This window comes from Artemia sp. Qi Xiang Cuo, chromosome 19, assembly GCF_049724085.1.
Source record: "Artemia sp. Qi Xiang Cuo chromosome 19, ASM4972408v1, whole genome shotgun sequence".
NCBI classification, from domain to species: domain Eukaryota; kingdom Metazoa; phylum Arthropoda; class Branchiopoda; order Anostraca; family Artemiidae; genus Artemia; species Artemia sp. Qi Xiang Cuo.
The window spans coordinates 40,918,728-40,934,864 of record NC_142812.1 but is presented as its reverse complement, the minus strand read 5'-3'; the positions used below and the strand labels follow the sequence as shown (position 1 = coordinate 40,934,864).

The 16,137-nt window shown below is 35.7% G+C and overlaps 1 protein-coding gene across 1 annotated transcript in view; it reads left to right on the top strand.

Annotated features, from left to right (window-relative positions):
- ric8a (ric8 guanine nucleotide exchange factor A) overlaps positions 1 to 16,137 on the top strand; it is a 102,797-nt gene that overhangs the window by 20,496 nt on the left and 66,164 nt on the right. The window contains exons 3-4 of the mRNA XM_089105089.1: positions 1,561 to 1,682; positions 7,802 to 7,988. Coding sequence (XP_088961215.1) covers positions 1,561 to 1,682; positions 7,802 to 7,988 — 309 coding nt within the window. The remainder of the gene's footprint in view (positions 1 to 1,560; positions 1,683 to 7,801; positions 7,989 to 16,137) is intronic.

The window sequence follows — 16,137 nt, the reverse complement described above, 5'->3', positions numbered from 1 at the left end:
TAGCGGTCTATTTAGCCAATTATACAAATTTTTAATATTCTTATTAATTCTTTCTATTTTAAGCCTGTTGAATAAAGCACTGTTCTCAGGCGAAACAAAATAAAATAAATAAATGTTAATGCTTTCAAAATAAATTCTCCAAGACACTAAGCAGCGTGTTGTAAAATAAACAAAAGGTAAAATAACCAGACTTCACAGTGATAAATGGCAGTGACCACAGGCAACTTAAATCAATATATTATTCCCTTTTTCTCCATTATAGCATAAAAACAGAGTGATTGTTTTTATGAGTGATTGTTAGTTACATGTGAATATGTTCTTTTAAATACATTTAGAAGAACCTCAGGAATTAAAATTACGCACAAAGTAAGCTACATTTGAAGACAAGTATGGGGCAGTCAAATTAACAGGTTTCAGGCTTAGCGTTTGAAGACCAACTGATCAGGTAAACTGTCCTGTACAGTGCTTTAGTCATAAATCTGACACATAAACATGGAAAGTGTCTCGGTGAGTTTCAGACAACAGACACTTGAAGCCAAGTTTCATCGCCAGGTCATATCTTCTTTCTTTAACGGTCGGTAGACTTAATACCCTGGGACACTTTCATAAGTACCCTACTGAGCTCTTAAAATAGTTTTGCGGACATCTTCGAGGTTATCACTTTGAGTATAGGTGACGCCAGGGTACCTAATCGGGACGCCTATTTCGTGCTTGGGCTAATGCAAGTGCAAAAAATTACATTGGTTTTATGGAGGAATTTTAAATCAACGCAATGTGGTAAACTAAATGTAACAACAAATCACATTTCAGAACTGTGGCTGTGACACAGGAATGCCATTTCAGGTCGTTGTTTGCCGTAAAACCATGAAATTTAACCATGTCCTGAACAGTAAGGCCGATATCTTCAAAGTGGCAATTGACATCGTAAAAATGACACTCCTTACAACACTTTTAGATAGATTTACTATTAAATTACCATCATTGAGGTCAAGGGTCAGAATAGATAATATCTGCGAGAGTGAAGGCATGGGTGGGCTGGTACGATAGAATGTGTAGTTGGAGATTAGGTGAGTCGTCTAAAGGAACACGTTGAAATTAAGTTGATGGCATCACCAAACATTTACTGAAACAAACAACTAAGGGAGAATGGCTTCAGCTAGACCATAATCAGACCTTACACTTGCTGGAACTTCTCAATTACGGTGTTGACAGCACAAAAATATCCAGAACATTATATTTTTTTTACTGAAACATTATCTTGCATCCACGGATGCAAACCGAGCATCAAATTGCCAAAACACTGAGAAATAGATCAAATTATTATAATTAAATTTTATCATAATTAAGAAAAGATATGGGCAAGGCAAAATTTTGTTGTATTAAATTAACTATTTTAATTGTTATCGTTGTTTTATTTTTTCGACATACTAAAACCCAAGCCTGTTGTGCTATTGTTGGACTTATTTATGTTTCTCAAAATTATACTCTCTTCTTTTTTTCCTTCTTAATTTTGTGTTTTTATTCTTAGGCAAATTTCTATCTTGCTTCTTTTCTTTTTAGCCGTGACAAGTCGTGGCTGAGAGGAGTGATTTTTCACGATCTCCTAAAAGCCATTGGTAAATACGCGAAGTTATTTGGTGAAGGATGTATGGACCCAAATCAGATATCAGAAAACCAAGAGAGTAAGTTTCATAAGTGTTAGTTATGGAATCTAAAGTTATAAGTGTTTTATGTAATCAAATCCCCATATTCAAAATTTATAAGTTCCAAATGCCAATATTTTGACTACGCCTACCATCTCAGACAATTAAACTAATAAAGATACAAGTGCACAAGGTGATTGGGAGGAGTAAGGGAAGCTTGAGAATCCCTCAGTTTGTAGGAAAAGATTACTTGCACGTGAAATTTGTTTGTGTGTTTTTCAAATCAAAGCACAAAAAAAGTGTTGATTCTATTTTTTATATCCTAGATAACCCCCAAAAAGAGACAAATAGAGCAGTATCTTAGCAATATTTCAAGCATAAATATTAGCTTTACAAGCAAAGATGACCATCAAAATAAATAAGTTGTGCTTTCTTATTGTTTATTTTGCGCTTTCTTATATTTCCTGTTGAATAACTTTGCAAGGAGTAATCGTTTTACGAGTTGATTTTGTACATTTAAAAAGTTTTTGATAGTTTGTCGAATGGCGTTTTCCGCCAAAACACGCGGAGCACGATTTCAGGTCCTTTTATGACGCTGTTCATATTTATACAGCGATGAATCTACTTTGATATCTCAATTGAGCTAGAGGAAGTTAGTTCTGGTGGACCATAAGACTTGATCCTTTGGTTAATTTTATTTCTTAATTTGATAAATGAACTCTGTGTGACTATGGAAGGCATTTTCTTTTTTTTTTGTTATGCTACGTCACGATATTATGCTATTTAAAAAAAATATTGTCAACTAGTCTGGTAGCTTTGAGTTTCAGCAGGATTTTGGGCTGATAGTCTTTGCATATGATAGCCCCTTAGTTTTTTTTTTTTTGACAGAGAGGGATCGTTTGGTGGTAATGGTTGCAAGCTGAAATATGTGAAGGCTCAGACTTGTTCTTAACTGGATTACTAATGAGTTGTTTAGCTTTAGTTTCAGATGATGACAAGTCGTCTTATATATTATTTTACAGATTAATAACGATCTGCGGACATTGTATTTTACAGGTCTGTGATTCTCAAGCATTTGGTTATAAAGGTTTGTAAAGCACCAGGAGCTATACCTGTTCTGTTTGATGTCAAATTCTGTGGGGTCTGAATTAATGGAAACCTCCTTTTCAATTCTCTAAAGTGTAAAATATAGATGAATTCGAGAATCAATTGGAAACCCAAGGAGGTTTTCCCAGGATCGATCCTAAAACTTCATTTTGATTTGTTAACCGGACCTTATTAATTTTATTCGATTTTTTCTTGGATGTCTAAGTCTCCCTCTCTCCTCAAACCAATTAAGTAAATGCACAAAGGAAACACAAGAGATAATAATTTCTGCTTGGCAAGCCACTCTATAACGAGAAGTCACTTCCATATCTTCCTTGAATAAGTTTGCTTTCCTTAGTTCTGTTTATTTTAAGTATTTACATGTGTACCTTCCATTGCTTTTTTCCTTCATCTCATGTTTGTTTTTTGTGATGAAGTTTTACATTCCGTTCGTGAAATTGAGCTGCTATTTGTTTCTTCTACCACTTTCTCTGGTCACAATCGTATTCTGCTAATATAACAATTTGAAACTCCCAAACAGCTAAAATTAGACATCTGCCTTATTAGTCATACACAGCAGTCCATATTTTGTCGCTGAGATAGCCTTGGACAACCAGAATAACAATTTAAACGAACTTGATCTCCACTAAATGGATAAAACTCAACCAAAAGGTCTACTAAACTCTGAGTTCTGTCTAAAGCAGTGGTTCCCAACCCGTTTTGGGCCATGCCTTACCTAGGCATATATAAAGTTATGATGCCCCTTTTCGTAATATTTGAATTCTGTTGTTCAAAATTTAAGCTTATCTAAAGGAAGCTTAAAAGGCCATTGGTATTTGCTACATCAACTTGGGTTTTTTTTTTTTCGGTCGTCCTTTGAGGATTTTTAATACTAATGAAAAATAATATCTGCGTAACAACGATTTTTATATAATGCATGACTTTATTGCAATGCTATCATTTATCTTCTTTTAGCTCTTTAAATGTATATGAATGTGACATCATTCACATGAATTTTTATTTTTTTCAAAATTAAGCCTCTTAAGTATATTCAGCCAAAGGGTGCACGGTCTGCCCATGACCCACCAAAACATCGCCATGCACCATGCCCCATACTGGGGGTGCCTGCACCCATGTTGGGAATCAGGGGTCTAAAGGTTACCTATCCATTCGGAGTCCATAAAACATAAAAGAGAGACCCAAACTAAAACAAGAAAAAAATATGATCAGATCCCTAAAAAAAGCTTCAAAGGAGACGATTCATAAAGAAGCCAGGGTATGGTGATCAATAACCAATAAGTGAGGAAAATAAGTGAACAGAAAAATAAACAAGGAGAACTCATTATCTTCCAAATCTAGACAAGACGCCTCTCATTTATTGTTACTCTTACCTTATTTTGTACCTTATTTACCCTTATTAATTTAAACTCTTTAATTTATCCCTAAATCCAAACTTCCAAAACAAACCCAATAAATAAATTAATAAAAAAATAAGGGAATTCTAAAATGGGTCCATACTATGGCAAAATCTATTAATAGTAACCATTTTCCTCAAAACTAGTGACACAAGCACTCAATTCCTTAGAATGCACATTCACTCCCAAACTTATACACAACAGACATCCTTCATTCAATTCTAGGTTTTCACTTACCTCTATAAAATTAAGTGCTACCTGTTTCATTCACCCTTAGAAAACATATATTCATCCCTACAGCCATACAGCCATCCATACACATTAAAAAATCATATATATTATTATTTTTTTCTTTTTAAATTTATATCAATACACACAAACCACATTCACACATCATCTTCATTATCCCACTTCAATTTCTTTTTTTCTGCCCGTTTTAACAGAATTAAAAATGTTCGCCTAAAACCTTACAGACAATTCCTGAAATACAATGACGCAATTATACCAGCCCGTTTTTTCAAATACCAACGGGAAGTACCACACTTACAAAATGGTGTACATCTGTGTAAAAAACATTTCAAAAAGAAACTCCTAAAAAAAGGCATAAATTAAAGGAAGTGTATCCTATATGAAAACAGGCACAAATGAAGCGGGCACAATTACCAATTTCTTTACAAAAAAATAAAAATAAATAAAATTAAAAAGCTAAAGCCATTAAAGAAAAATAACAAAACTTTCTTTCCAAAATAATTTTCTATTCTCCTTTTTACTCTTATTCAATTACCATAAATAAATGAAATAATAAAATTTGAAAATGCGAGAGTACAAATAAAATAAATAAATTGACTACGTCTGAACTAATGACCTATCTAAGCGACTGCGCCAATATAACGGCGACTTCCTTTAACAGGCGGTAGCTTTCAAGTTCTTTCAGATAGGCTATGTCCTGGCCAGCCAGTTTACCCTACATTGCCACATGGTCCTATCTAGCTCGGCTGGCCCTTAGGCCAGACCTACCCTAACAACATAGAGATTTAAAGATACATCACTTTAATTACAATCATATGCGTAAAATATGTAAGAAGCAAAGGAATCAGCCATCAATATCGATAATATCCCAAATCCAAGCTTATTCAGTGAGAACTATTTCAGCTGAGAACTTTCTGAATTAAAAACCAACAGATCAGGTGTTCATTTCAAATTTAATAACTCATATCCGCAGGTCACGGTAGGGGAGGGATAGCCAGTAGCGGAATTACGATCTAAATTGAAATACAAAAGGGGAAATTACATAAAAATAAGGGGAAATTACATCTTCATTATAGTCTGCAAGCACATTTTCTCGAATTTTTTGAACAGTGCGTAATGTCGGGCAGTTGATGAACGTTCTTTACGAGGTTTGCCCTCAGTCGACACATGTTAATTTTTGAAACAAGCAAATTGCTCGTACACATTAGTTTTACCTCTGCCATCCTCCTTGTATGCTTTTTTGGTTATTCAACAATTTTAACAGCATTTTTTACAAGTAGACAATAAAGTTTCCCAGCTGTGTGATATTCCCTTGAAATTTCTTTCAAACAAAAGTGAAACAAAAACACATCATTGCTATAAAAAACCCTCACAGAAAAAAAACACACCTAACGCAGGTGTTATCAAATAGGCAACGGGTTGCGCTATACAAACTTTGAAGCATAAATATATAGGCTAGTAACTCTGTGCACTATATTGCTCTTCTGTTTTCTTTTGGGTATCCCTTTGCAGGGTTGCCGACTGAAAACATTTTATTTCAAATGGACACATTCCCATGCACCAGGACACAATTACGTTAAAGGGCGAAAAGTAGCACATTTTAGAAATTTGGGCATAAATGGGTAATAAAGGGACACATTTTGTAAATTTATGACATAAAACGGAACATTTCCCAACTGGATATATCCTGGTAAAAAAAATGTTACTTTCCACCAAAGTATTGATTTTTCTCTTTTGTTATCTTTTTTTAGCATCTAGGTCTTGCCAGAGGTGTCGTAAGGAAAGGATTTTCCCCAAAGTAAGGGATTTACGTGTTAATATGAATTCTGTGCTCTCATGCTAAGTCATTTTGCATGAATCTGTTATATGGATTTATTTCGTTTTCATTATATTTGAGGTTAACTGGTCGCTTTGAAAGAGGTTTACAAAGCGTCTTTTAATCAATAATACAACTGGTGACAAAAAAACCTCCAGTTTTTGAAATTTCAAGATGGACACATTTTAGCTAAAAATGGCAATTTTTTTAGGCTCAAGGGACATATTCATGGACCAAACAGTTGCAACTCTGTCTCTTTTTCAATGAATAATGACGTTTCGAAGCTGTGTTTCTTTTGTTTGTGTCTTCTTCATTTTTTTAAAATGCATTGTATTGGTTGTATTTTTGTTTCTTCTGAGTGGCAGGCTTTTTCATTTACTTAGAACTAAAAATAGTTATAAATAAATCATTATTCTAAGAACTCGTGATAAATATTCTATAATTGCGATATGCTAGCTGCTTTTCTAATTTTCTAATGGCTCTTTTTGACTAATTGACGGGTTGACTTTTTCTTCCATGCAATCTTTTGCAGTTAAAATCTTCCTTTGTTTAATCTTCCATTGTTGGAAGCTTCTGGTAATTATATACTTGCTATTTGTATGAACAGACCATCAGCTGGGAATAAAACTATTTGACTTACTCTTGAGAAGTTATACGTTCGTTAAGCAATGCCTTACCATATCCTTGAATTTCCTGTTTTTTTTTAATTTCCCCAACAGTAAATTGGGGTTTCCGAATCTTCCCGAAACTAACACTAGTAAATGTACGAACGCTAACAGAAAGTGCAAATCGTTAATTTTTGCTCACGTTCTTGGGGAGATTTCGGGTAACCCAATTTTCTTCTTAGAAAATACGGGAAACCCCAAAGAAGTCGCTGACAGGGGAAGTGCGGTCATTCAGTAACTGACAGAAGTATGACTGCATTTAATGAGTTTTCGAAATCATTAATACGAGTTCCCCCATTGCAGTGGTATTTCCACCATTGCAGTGGTATTAAGCCTACTTTGTTCCGTAACCTCTCTGTCAGTAATCTGAAGGTCCAATAACCCTTATTAAGATGACGCTTTAAATTCACAAAAACTAAATTCATGGACCCCGTGTCTATTTCCAGGGTACAAGGAATCTGACAAAATTGTTATGTTGATATATATTATTATGCCGAAATGAAAGGGGGTATCTAATTGTTCTCTTAAAATGAGTTAGCATTGTGAAAAACATTTCTCAGTGGATCTGTATACAGTGCTCCCACTTGCTGAGGTGTATTTAGTCCATAGTAAGTAGGACAAACTATGTGCGATTGACGCATTAAAAAAATCAGAGGAAAGGGTTTTTGGATTAACAGCTACGTTACAAAATTATGTTTACTCTTAAAACTAGGCCAGGCTATATACCTAAACACTGTATTTTACTTTTATTTTTCTGTAGAATATTTAATCATTTGAACAGAAAACTTTTCCTTCTAAAAGTTTAAATTTTAAATTTTCATTTTCCTTTGAAACTGTGAAAATGTCACGCTCGCTATTTGGTTGTGGGCAAAACGATGTTTATTCTGTTAAAATTAAATCTTTTAATTGGCATATGATTTTTTACAGCTATACTGAAAGCCCAGAAAGCGATTTTTAATTTGGTCCTGAATAGTTCTGAAGCAAGAGAAGTGCTAGCAACATTGAATTACCCGCAAGCTATTGTGAAGCGACTTAATGAAGATATACCCTCTGAAATACTCGCTTTTGACCTTAAGATTTTATTTCTTTCGACTGCACTTTATCCCCAATTAAGGTGAGTTATTTTCAGACTAACTTGGTAGCGCTGAGCATTCAAGTAACATTTCTCTAATTTTATTATACCATTCTTACTGCTAGACTCACTGCAGCTCCGAGCTGCCTAAGGCCCAGAGCTGCAAATGTGCGAGCTGCAGCACGCACATTTACATGGGTTCCTCCATCCCAATCTATTCAAAGGTTCCCTGTTTAGAACCTCCCAAAGACTTTCTCTTGAATCCTTCCCTACGGCCTCCTTCTACCCTATACGGGGTGACCTGCTTTTCGTTCGAGCCTAGAGGGTTGGCCGAAAAGGAAGATCTTTTGTCATTATTCATCCGCAGAGCGTGTCCGAGCCATCTCGACCTTTCTCTCATTATAGCCCTTGAAAGCGGAATAGAAATACATTTTTCGTGCACCTTACTGTCTGAAACACGGTCAGACAGATACGATTCCTCCGGAAAACATATAGCAAATCCTCCCTCTTTCGGAGCACCATAGGTAGCACCATCTTAGGGAACACCTTTTTCAAAACCATACTTGAGTATTGTCATCACTCTAGCTACCGATATTACTTCTTCTTCTTCTATTTAACTGCAGGCGGGCTTTTCAGTGATACTATTTAGCCCTTTTCCTTTTGCTTCACTCTGTGGGCTACAGAGCTACTGGCTTGATTGCCTCATGATTATTAGATATTTTAAGATATCTTTCAGTAGATCTTTTGACTCTAGGAGTTCAATTATGAGTTGATAGATGTCGATTTCTATGCTCTGTTTGCAGGTATAATTGGCTAGGCTCTTGGCTGACAGTGAGATTTTGTGGTGTTTGAAGCATTTTAACAGTTTGCAAAGCAAGGTATGTTGTGCAGACGTCAGCATATTACATTCAAATAGGCAATGGTCAATTGTTTCATTATTCATATTACAATGCCTACAAAGAGGGGACAGGGGAATTGAACCACTTGAATTAGAAAACTTATACGAGAATGCAAGAAAATTTAGTCCATTTGTCCCAGAGCGAATTCTATGATAAATTTTAGAAAGATACTTATTGGGAAAGGGGGAAAGGATAGGATTAATCTTATTAAAATTAATATCTGATAGCCTCCATCGGTAAATATCTCTAATCGGGATTAGTCTTTCACTTGACTGGTCAATATTTATAGCATTTTTTGCTATTTCATCAACCTGATGATTACCACTTATGCCAGAGTGGCTAGGAATATACTGAAAATAAGTTTTATGCCACTTGAAGCAAGTTTACCTATAATACTAAAACAATGATAAGTGTCAATGTCCAACTTATACTGTGGAGCTGAGGCCCGCAACTCAAGGCTGGATAAAGAGTCGGAATATACAATAATGTTATTTAAATTTGCAATCAAAGGTTGCTTTTCCTTAATGTGTTCTAATGCCATGATTATGGCATTTAACTCAGCAGACATTATAGATAAATTATTATATAATCTCTCGCCCATTGCAATTTTCAGGAGAGGAAGGAAAGCACCACTTGCTACCTTCTCATTCATTTTGACCCATCAACAAATATTTGGAAGTGATTTTTATAGGTAATTGTATTAAGTTCAGCAAATTTTTTCTGGACAAAAGCGATGGGGATTAAATCTTCAGTCCACTTTAAGAAATCAGTATTTATTATTGGACTTGACCAATTCCATGGAGGGGATTGGGGGAAAGTGGGTGCAATAGAATTTGCTGGTACGGGGAACTTCTTCTGAATGCTGGCATACTCATCTGCAATGCCACTATACATGGCTGGATTTCTTAACCAATTAAGTAGCGTGTGTGAGCTATTTGATTCAATTTTTGTAAGATGTTTTGTCAAGAGAAAGCTACGTCTCTCCCTTATTGTTGTTAATCCACTCTCCATAAGCAGAAACATGATGCTTGTGGGTTTCCTAAGACCAAATATGAGACGTATTGTATCATTTTGTGTTGTTTCAATTTTTTGCATCTGGGTCTTTGCACATGCACCATATACGATGAGCCAATAGTCAATATGGGATCTTATATGTGATTTATAAAACTGGAGTAAGGTTTTCTCCTTACAGCCCCAGGGTGTGGAAAGAAGTCTTTTTAGTATATTTGTTTTTCTATAGCATTTTTTTATTGTGTTTGAAATATGGAGGTGGTAATTAAGTTTTTGTCAAGCATGAGACCTAGGTAATTAATGATTATCTTCTGGAATAGTTGTTTTATTTAGAGTTAGTTTTACATTAACATGGTTTCGCTTCCGGTGAAATTGGATTATTTTTGACTTGGTAGGTGCAATGGGTAAATCAGAATGTTGAGAGAATTTTTCAAATTGGAAAAGTGACTTTTGAAGATTTGACTCTGCTATCTCAAAGGTGTTGCCAGATGACCATAGCACCAGATCGTCAGCATATTGTAGATTCGTGTGGGGTAAGTTCATGTCCCAGAGATATAGGGCAAACAGGAGGCAACTGAGTACTGCTCCCTGAGGTAGGCATTTGGTTGTTGTCTTTTGGGGTGAAGAGGCTGAACCAACACAAACAATGAAACTTCTCACTTCTATGAAGGATTTTATAAAAGATACTAGCTTAGGGGGTAGTCCAAAGTTTGCAAGTTTGGTAAAAAGGATTTGGTGGTTCACATTGTCATATGCCCCTTCAAAATCTAGGAAAGCTGCAACTAGGACATTATTTTTTTAGAATGATTCATTTATTGCATTTGTTAACAATATGAAAGCATCTGTTGCGGAGTGGCGTTTCCTGAATCCAGTTTGAGTGTGAGGGATCATATTGTTTTTTTCAACAAACCAGAGGAGTCTGTGATCGATCATTTTCTCCATTATTTTCCCCATCACAGGAGTAATCATTATGGGCCTATAGGACTCAGAGTTCTCTTTGGGTTTATTTTTCTTTAGGATTGGTAGGAGGGACGAACATTTCCATATATTGGAGAACATAGAAGATGCCCAGGCGTGATTATAACAATTTAGCAGTTCTTGTTTGCATGAAGGGGTGAGATTCTTTATCCATGTAGGGTGTATATTGTCATAGCTGCCGCTAGTTTTGGTCTTAATATGATGTATTGCATTATTCATTTCCTGGATTGAAAATGGACTACTTATATACTAGGATCCTGGGCGTGGTTGGTAACTTGGGTTCATAGGAATTGGGACATTTTGCTTTGATTATTTGATGTTAGCTTATTAACAAAAAGAGTTGCAAATAGCTTAGCCTTTTCATTATCATTGTCATAATGGGTATTATTATGTATAAGCTCATACAGGAGTGGGTTGGGGGAAATCTTTTCCCCACAGATGTGGCTTATGACTTTATGAATAATTGGCTCATGTGTTTCTCTGGAGAGATTATTTGCAAAATTATTCCAGTAATTATATTTATCATCTATTATAGTTCTTTTTAGATTTGATTCTGCTTGTAATTTTTTTAAATATGTAGTAGGTGATGGTTTTTTTTTATGAATTCTGTCCTAGCTGCCTTTTTTATTCTCCATTTATTTTGGCACTCATTTGTCCACCCGGCTTTAGGAATGTGTCTAGGGAAGATTTTCTTGGGTTTTGTCCCGGGGATAGCATTATTAGAGGTATTTATTAGTAAAGATGTCAATACTTCAGCATGTGTGTCAACTGTTGTGTTTGAAATGTATGAATTTTGGGTGAAACTTGTGATTTCATCATTTAGCTTATTTTGGAACATAGACCAATTTGCTTTAGTGTTGATATATTTGGAGGTATGTGGTAGAGTCTCAGCAGGTTCATTTAGGGAGCACACTATAGCAAAGTGGTCAGTACATAGACTATCAATTTTATTTACATAAATTTTATTCAAAATATTTAATGACACAATTTGTAGGTCAATTGCGTAGAATCTGCCACTTTTGGGGTTGAAATAAGTATTCAGGTTTGGAGGGGTAGCAACAGCTAATTCATTATTATTTGAAATCATATACTCAATCAATTTACCAGCTTTATTTGCTGGTTTATTCCCCACAAAAGGGTGTGTGCATTGAAATCTCCACAAATAATGATATTTTTTAACATATTAGAATTATTTATATGATTAAAGAAATCTATGGCATCTGTAGTTCGGCCATTTGGGTTATAAAAGCTTATTATGTAGGTTTTTATATTATTCAGCCAAACACTGATACCAATTGCATCAACATCATTAGCAAAATCTGGAAAATTGATGCCACAGAATTTATATTATTTTTAACTAATAGAGCTACTCCGCCTTCCTTTTCTCTCTGATGATCTATCCTTTCTCAGGATAGTATATCCCAGAGACTTAATTTATTGATTTTGGGTTAAATGAGTTTCCTGGAGGCAAGCAATATTAATGGAATTATTATTCATAAAAAATATTAGTTCATTTAGCTTATTTTCTGTGAGTGATCTTATGTTCCACTGGAGTATTGATATGTGTTGTGTTGTTGATTTATTTTTCATATGACTGTGTATCAATGTTCAGCTTTGTTAGCAGTAAAGTAAGATCTTTTTTTTTGCTTGAATGAGCATATCATCAGGGATGTAGATTTTTGCCAATTCTGCCATGATTTTTGTTTTCTGTAGTTGATGTATGTTCATGGCCTGAACTGCATTACAGTTTAGAATGAATAAGCATATATTTGGGGATTGCATTTTTGGTTTTGCATCCTGTTTGTCAGTTAAGGGATTAATTCCTGGTAGTGTTACTGGTTTGTTTCTTCTTGGGAGGGGGGGCCAGGCTGACCTCATCTCACCGGACAAGGAGGCTTGTTGACTTGGTGATTCCTTCTGATAGGGATGTGAGCTAGGGGGCTTAGAGGATGGTGTTTTATATGGGGTACTTGATGCTTGGGGGGTTTCGATTGGTTTTATTATGGGCTTTATTTGGTATTGTTGGGCAGCATTTGCTTCCATTGCTGCAAAGGGGTATGGGATGGCCTTTTCTGTTACTATTTGGAGTGTTAGAGCTCTTTTCTTATATGCAGGGCATAGTGACTTATTTGTAGATTCATGTGTGCCTTTGCAATTGATACATGTAGACTGAGTGTTGTTGCAAGTTGTCGACTCTTTAGGATGGTATGCTTTACAATTACTACACTATAGGAGAATTTCATTGCATTTGTTCGTTGTGTGTCCCAGTTTGAGACACTTCTGATACTGGATAGGCTTAGGTTTGTATTCCTTGTGTGGTTTGATTTGCCCAAATAGGAATAACTTTTCTGGGATACTGATTTTTTCCTTCAGTGTGACTAAGAAGGATCTACTAGTTTTTAGGCCATTAGAGTTAGATTTGCCAAGTTGGGTAACATCTTTAACTGGGATTGTGTTGCCAGCCCTATCTGAGAGCCCTTCTTTTAACTCCTGAATGGATATCTCTGGGGGAACATTATAAACTACTATTTTTGTTGGTGATTGTTTTGGGTTCCATTTAGATGCATTAATTGGGGTATTCAGAAGGTATTTTAGTATCATTATTGTGTCTTCTTATTTCTGATCGTTGACAGCTATTATCAGAGATCCATCATAATTAATATTCAGAGAGAACATTGATTTTAGCAACTTGAAAATTGCCACTCTTATTTCAGTAATCTTTTTAGTTTTAAAGGGGGTAATAAGAAAAATTTTTCGGTAATTTCCTAAGTTTTTGGAGGGAGGATCTTGAGCAGGGACAGGGGAAATGCTTTTGGTTGTGGATATTTTTTTCTTTTTTTTAGAGCTTCTAGAAAGGGCCTCTTGAAACCCATTATCATCATTTATGGTGACATTAGCCCCTACACTTATCATTGTCCTATTCTCAGAATTGGAGCTATCATTTGAACATTGAGATAGTGTGCTTGACCAGCCAAGATGGGTATCACTTTCACTGGCATTTGAGGTGGGATTTGGGGGAACTTTTTGTTTTTGACGACTTCTTATCATTGTGTATTGGACAGAGCTTTTAACAAATAAAAAACTAAAACTAGTAGGGATAATAGAATCATATCAAACCGTCTGCACTATGATATGGGGAGGAGAAACACCACAGCATAGTCCTGAGAATGAACTGAGCAGGATTGGTTCGGTACAACTGCTGATTAAATGCGATAATATTTCACAAGAAAATTTATTTTAAATTTCTTATAAAAAAAATTTCTTATTAAAATCATCATAGGTGTTTTGGACTTGAGCCCTTTCTTGATTACTGTCTCGGTTTGTAAAATTACCTTCTTATTTCTCCAAATACCATATTTAGCACATTTTGATCTACCCTTTACGTCATTTGACGTAGATTTACCCTTTGGAATACTGGCTTGTAATCTTACGATTCTGTTTCTTTTTATGGTTATTCATCCCCAATTAAGGTGAGCTGTTTTTAGAATAATTCAGTGGACTTGAATTCCTTCGTCTCTGCACCAGAATTTAATAGTATAAATAAGGGGTAAAACAAAATCCTTAGAAAAAACCAGAACTGTTCTTCCCTGAATGAATGGTATTAATTAGAATCTTAAGGTAATTTTTTTGCATTGTCTATAGTTTCTTTATTTGTTTTATAGTTTTTTTGACTACAGTAAAACACTTCATTCCCTTGTTTCTTTTCCTCTATCCCAAACTACACTAATATCAAACAGGAAGTATACTCCAACATTTTGTCTCCGAGTTATATAGTCTCACTAATATCTACTATTCTATGTTGTTATACAGATAAGGATTTTCAGAAAAGTATGAAAGACATTGTAATATCACCAAAAAGCATCAAGTTTCGGGATTATTCGAGTAATGTGCCATTTTATTCTAATGTAGGGCACCAAATAGCTTAAGCAGGAAGAAGCAGTTGTATCAACAAACTGTTAAGCTTCGTCATGATTGACATCATTCACCCTGTCAGCAGCAGGACCAGTTTTGATTTGACAGCCAATTATAGCTTTCCAAATTTTAAAAGGCTGTCGAACTATATTGGCTGTCCAATCATAGCCGGCTGCCCAAAATTGATCCATCATAGGGAGCGCGCTAGCGCTGCCTAAGTAAAGAACGATGTGTGCACAATGTGTTTTTTTTTCTTCTTCTTCTTCAGTCAGGCACTTCGTATCGAAGACTTTGCAGTAGAAACTTCGAAAAGGACTCATTCGATCGGAAATTGAGACTTCTTGTGCTTTTTTTAATAGTCAAAAGTGATTGGAGGGCAAATAGCCCCCCCCCACGCCCATCATTCTCCCAAACACATCCAATCAAAATTTTGAGACAGCCATTTTGTTCAGCGTAGTTTTTTCTTTTTCTACTTCTATTTCCAGATAGAAAATATGTTTTTGAGGAGGACACTCCCCACAACCCTCAGGGCAAGGGTTTTAAGTTATGACCTGGGGGCATGTAAGGTTTTTTATAGAAGGCGTTGGCGTAGAAACTTCAAAAAAGGCTCATTCGATTGGAAATTCAAAGGGCTAGTGCCCTTTTGAATACTCGAAAGTGATTGGAGGGCAACTATCCTCCCCCCCCCCACGCCCATCATTTCCCCAAACACATCTGATCAAAATTTTGAGATAGCCATTTTGTTCAGCGTAGTTGATTTCCAGATAGAAAAATATGTTTTTGAGGAGGACACTCCCCCACAACCCTCAGGGCAAGGGTTTTAAGTTATGTTCTGAGGGCATATAAGAACGATGTTGGCACAATGTACTATTTATTATTTTTTTTTCCTTTAGAGCTGGGCACTTCATATGGAAGGAGTCGTCGTAGAAACTTCAAAAGGGGCTCATTTGATTGGAAATTGAGAGTTCTAGTGCCCTTTTTAATAGTCGAAAGTGATTGGAGGGCAACTATCCCCCCCCCTTCCCACGACCATCATTCTCCCAAACACATCCAATCAAAATTTTGAGATAGCCATTTTGTTCAGCGTAGTTAATTTCCAGATATAAAATATGTTTTTGAGGAGGAGACTCCCCCACAACCCTCAGAGCAAGGGTTTTAAGTTGTACCCTGGGGGCATATAGGTTTTTTTTTAAGAAGGTGTTGACGTAGAAACTTCAAAATAGGCTCATTCGATAGGAAATTCAAAGGGCTAGTGCCCTTTTCAATAGCCGAAAGTGATTGGAGGGCAACTAGTCCCCCCTCCCAGCATTCCCCCCAACACATCCAATCAAAATTTTGAGATAGCCATTTTGTTCCGCGTAGTTGAGTTCCAGATAGAAAATATGTGTTTG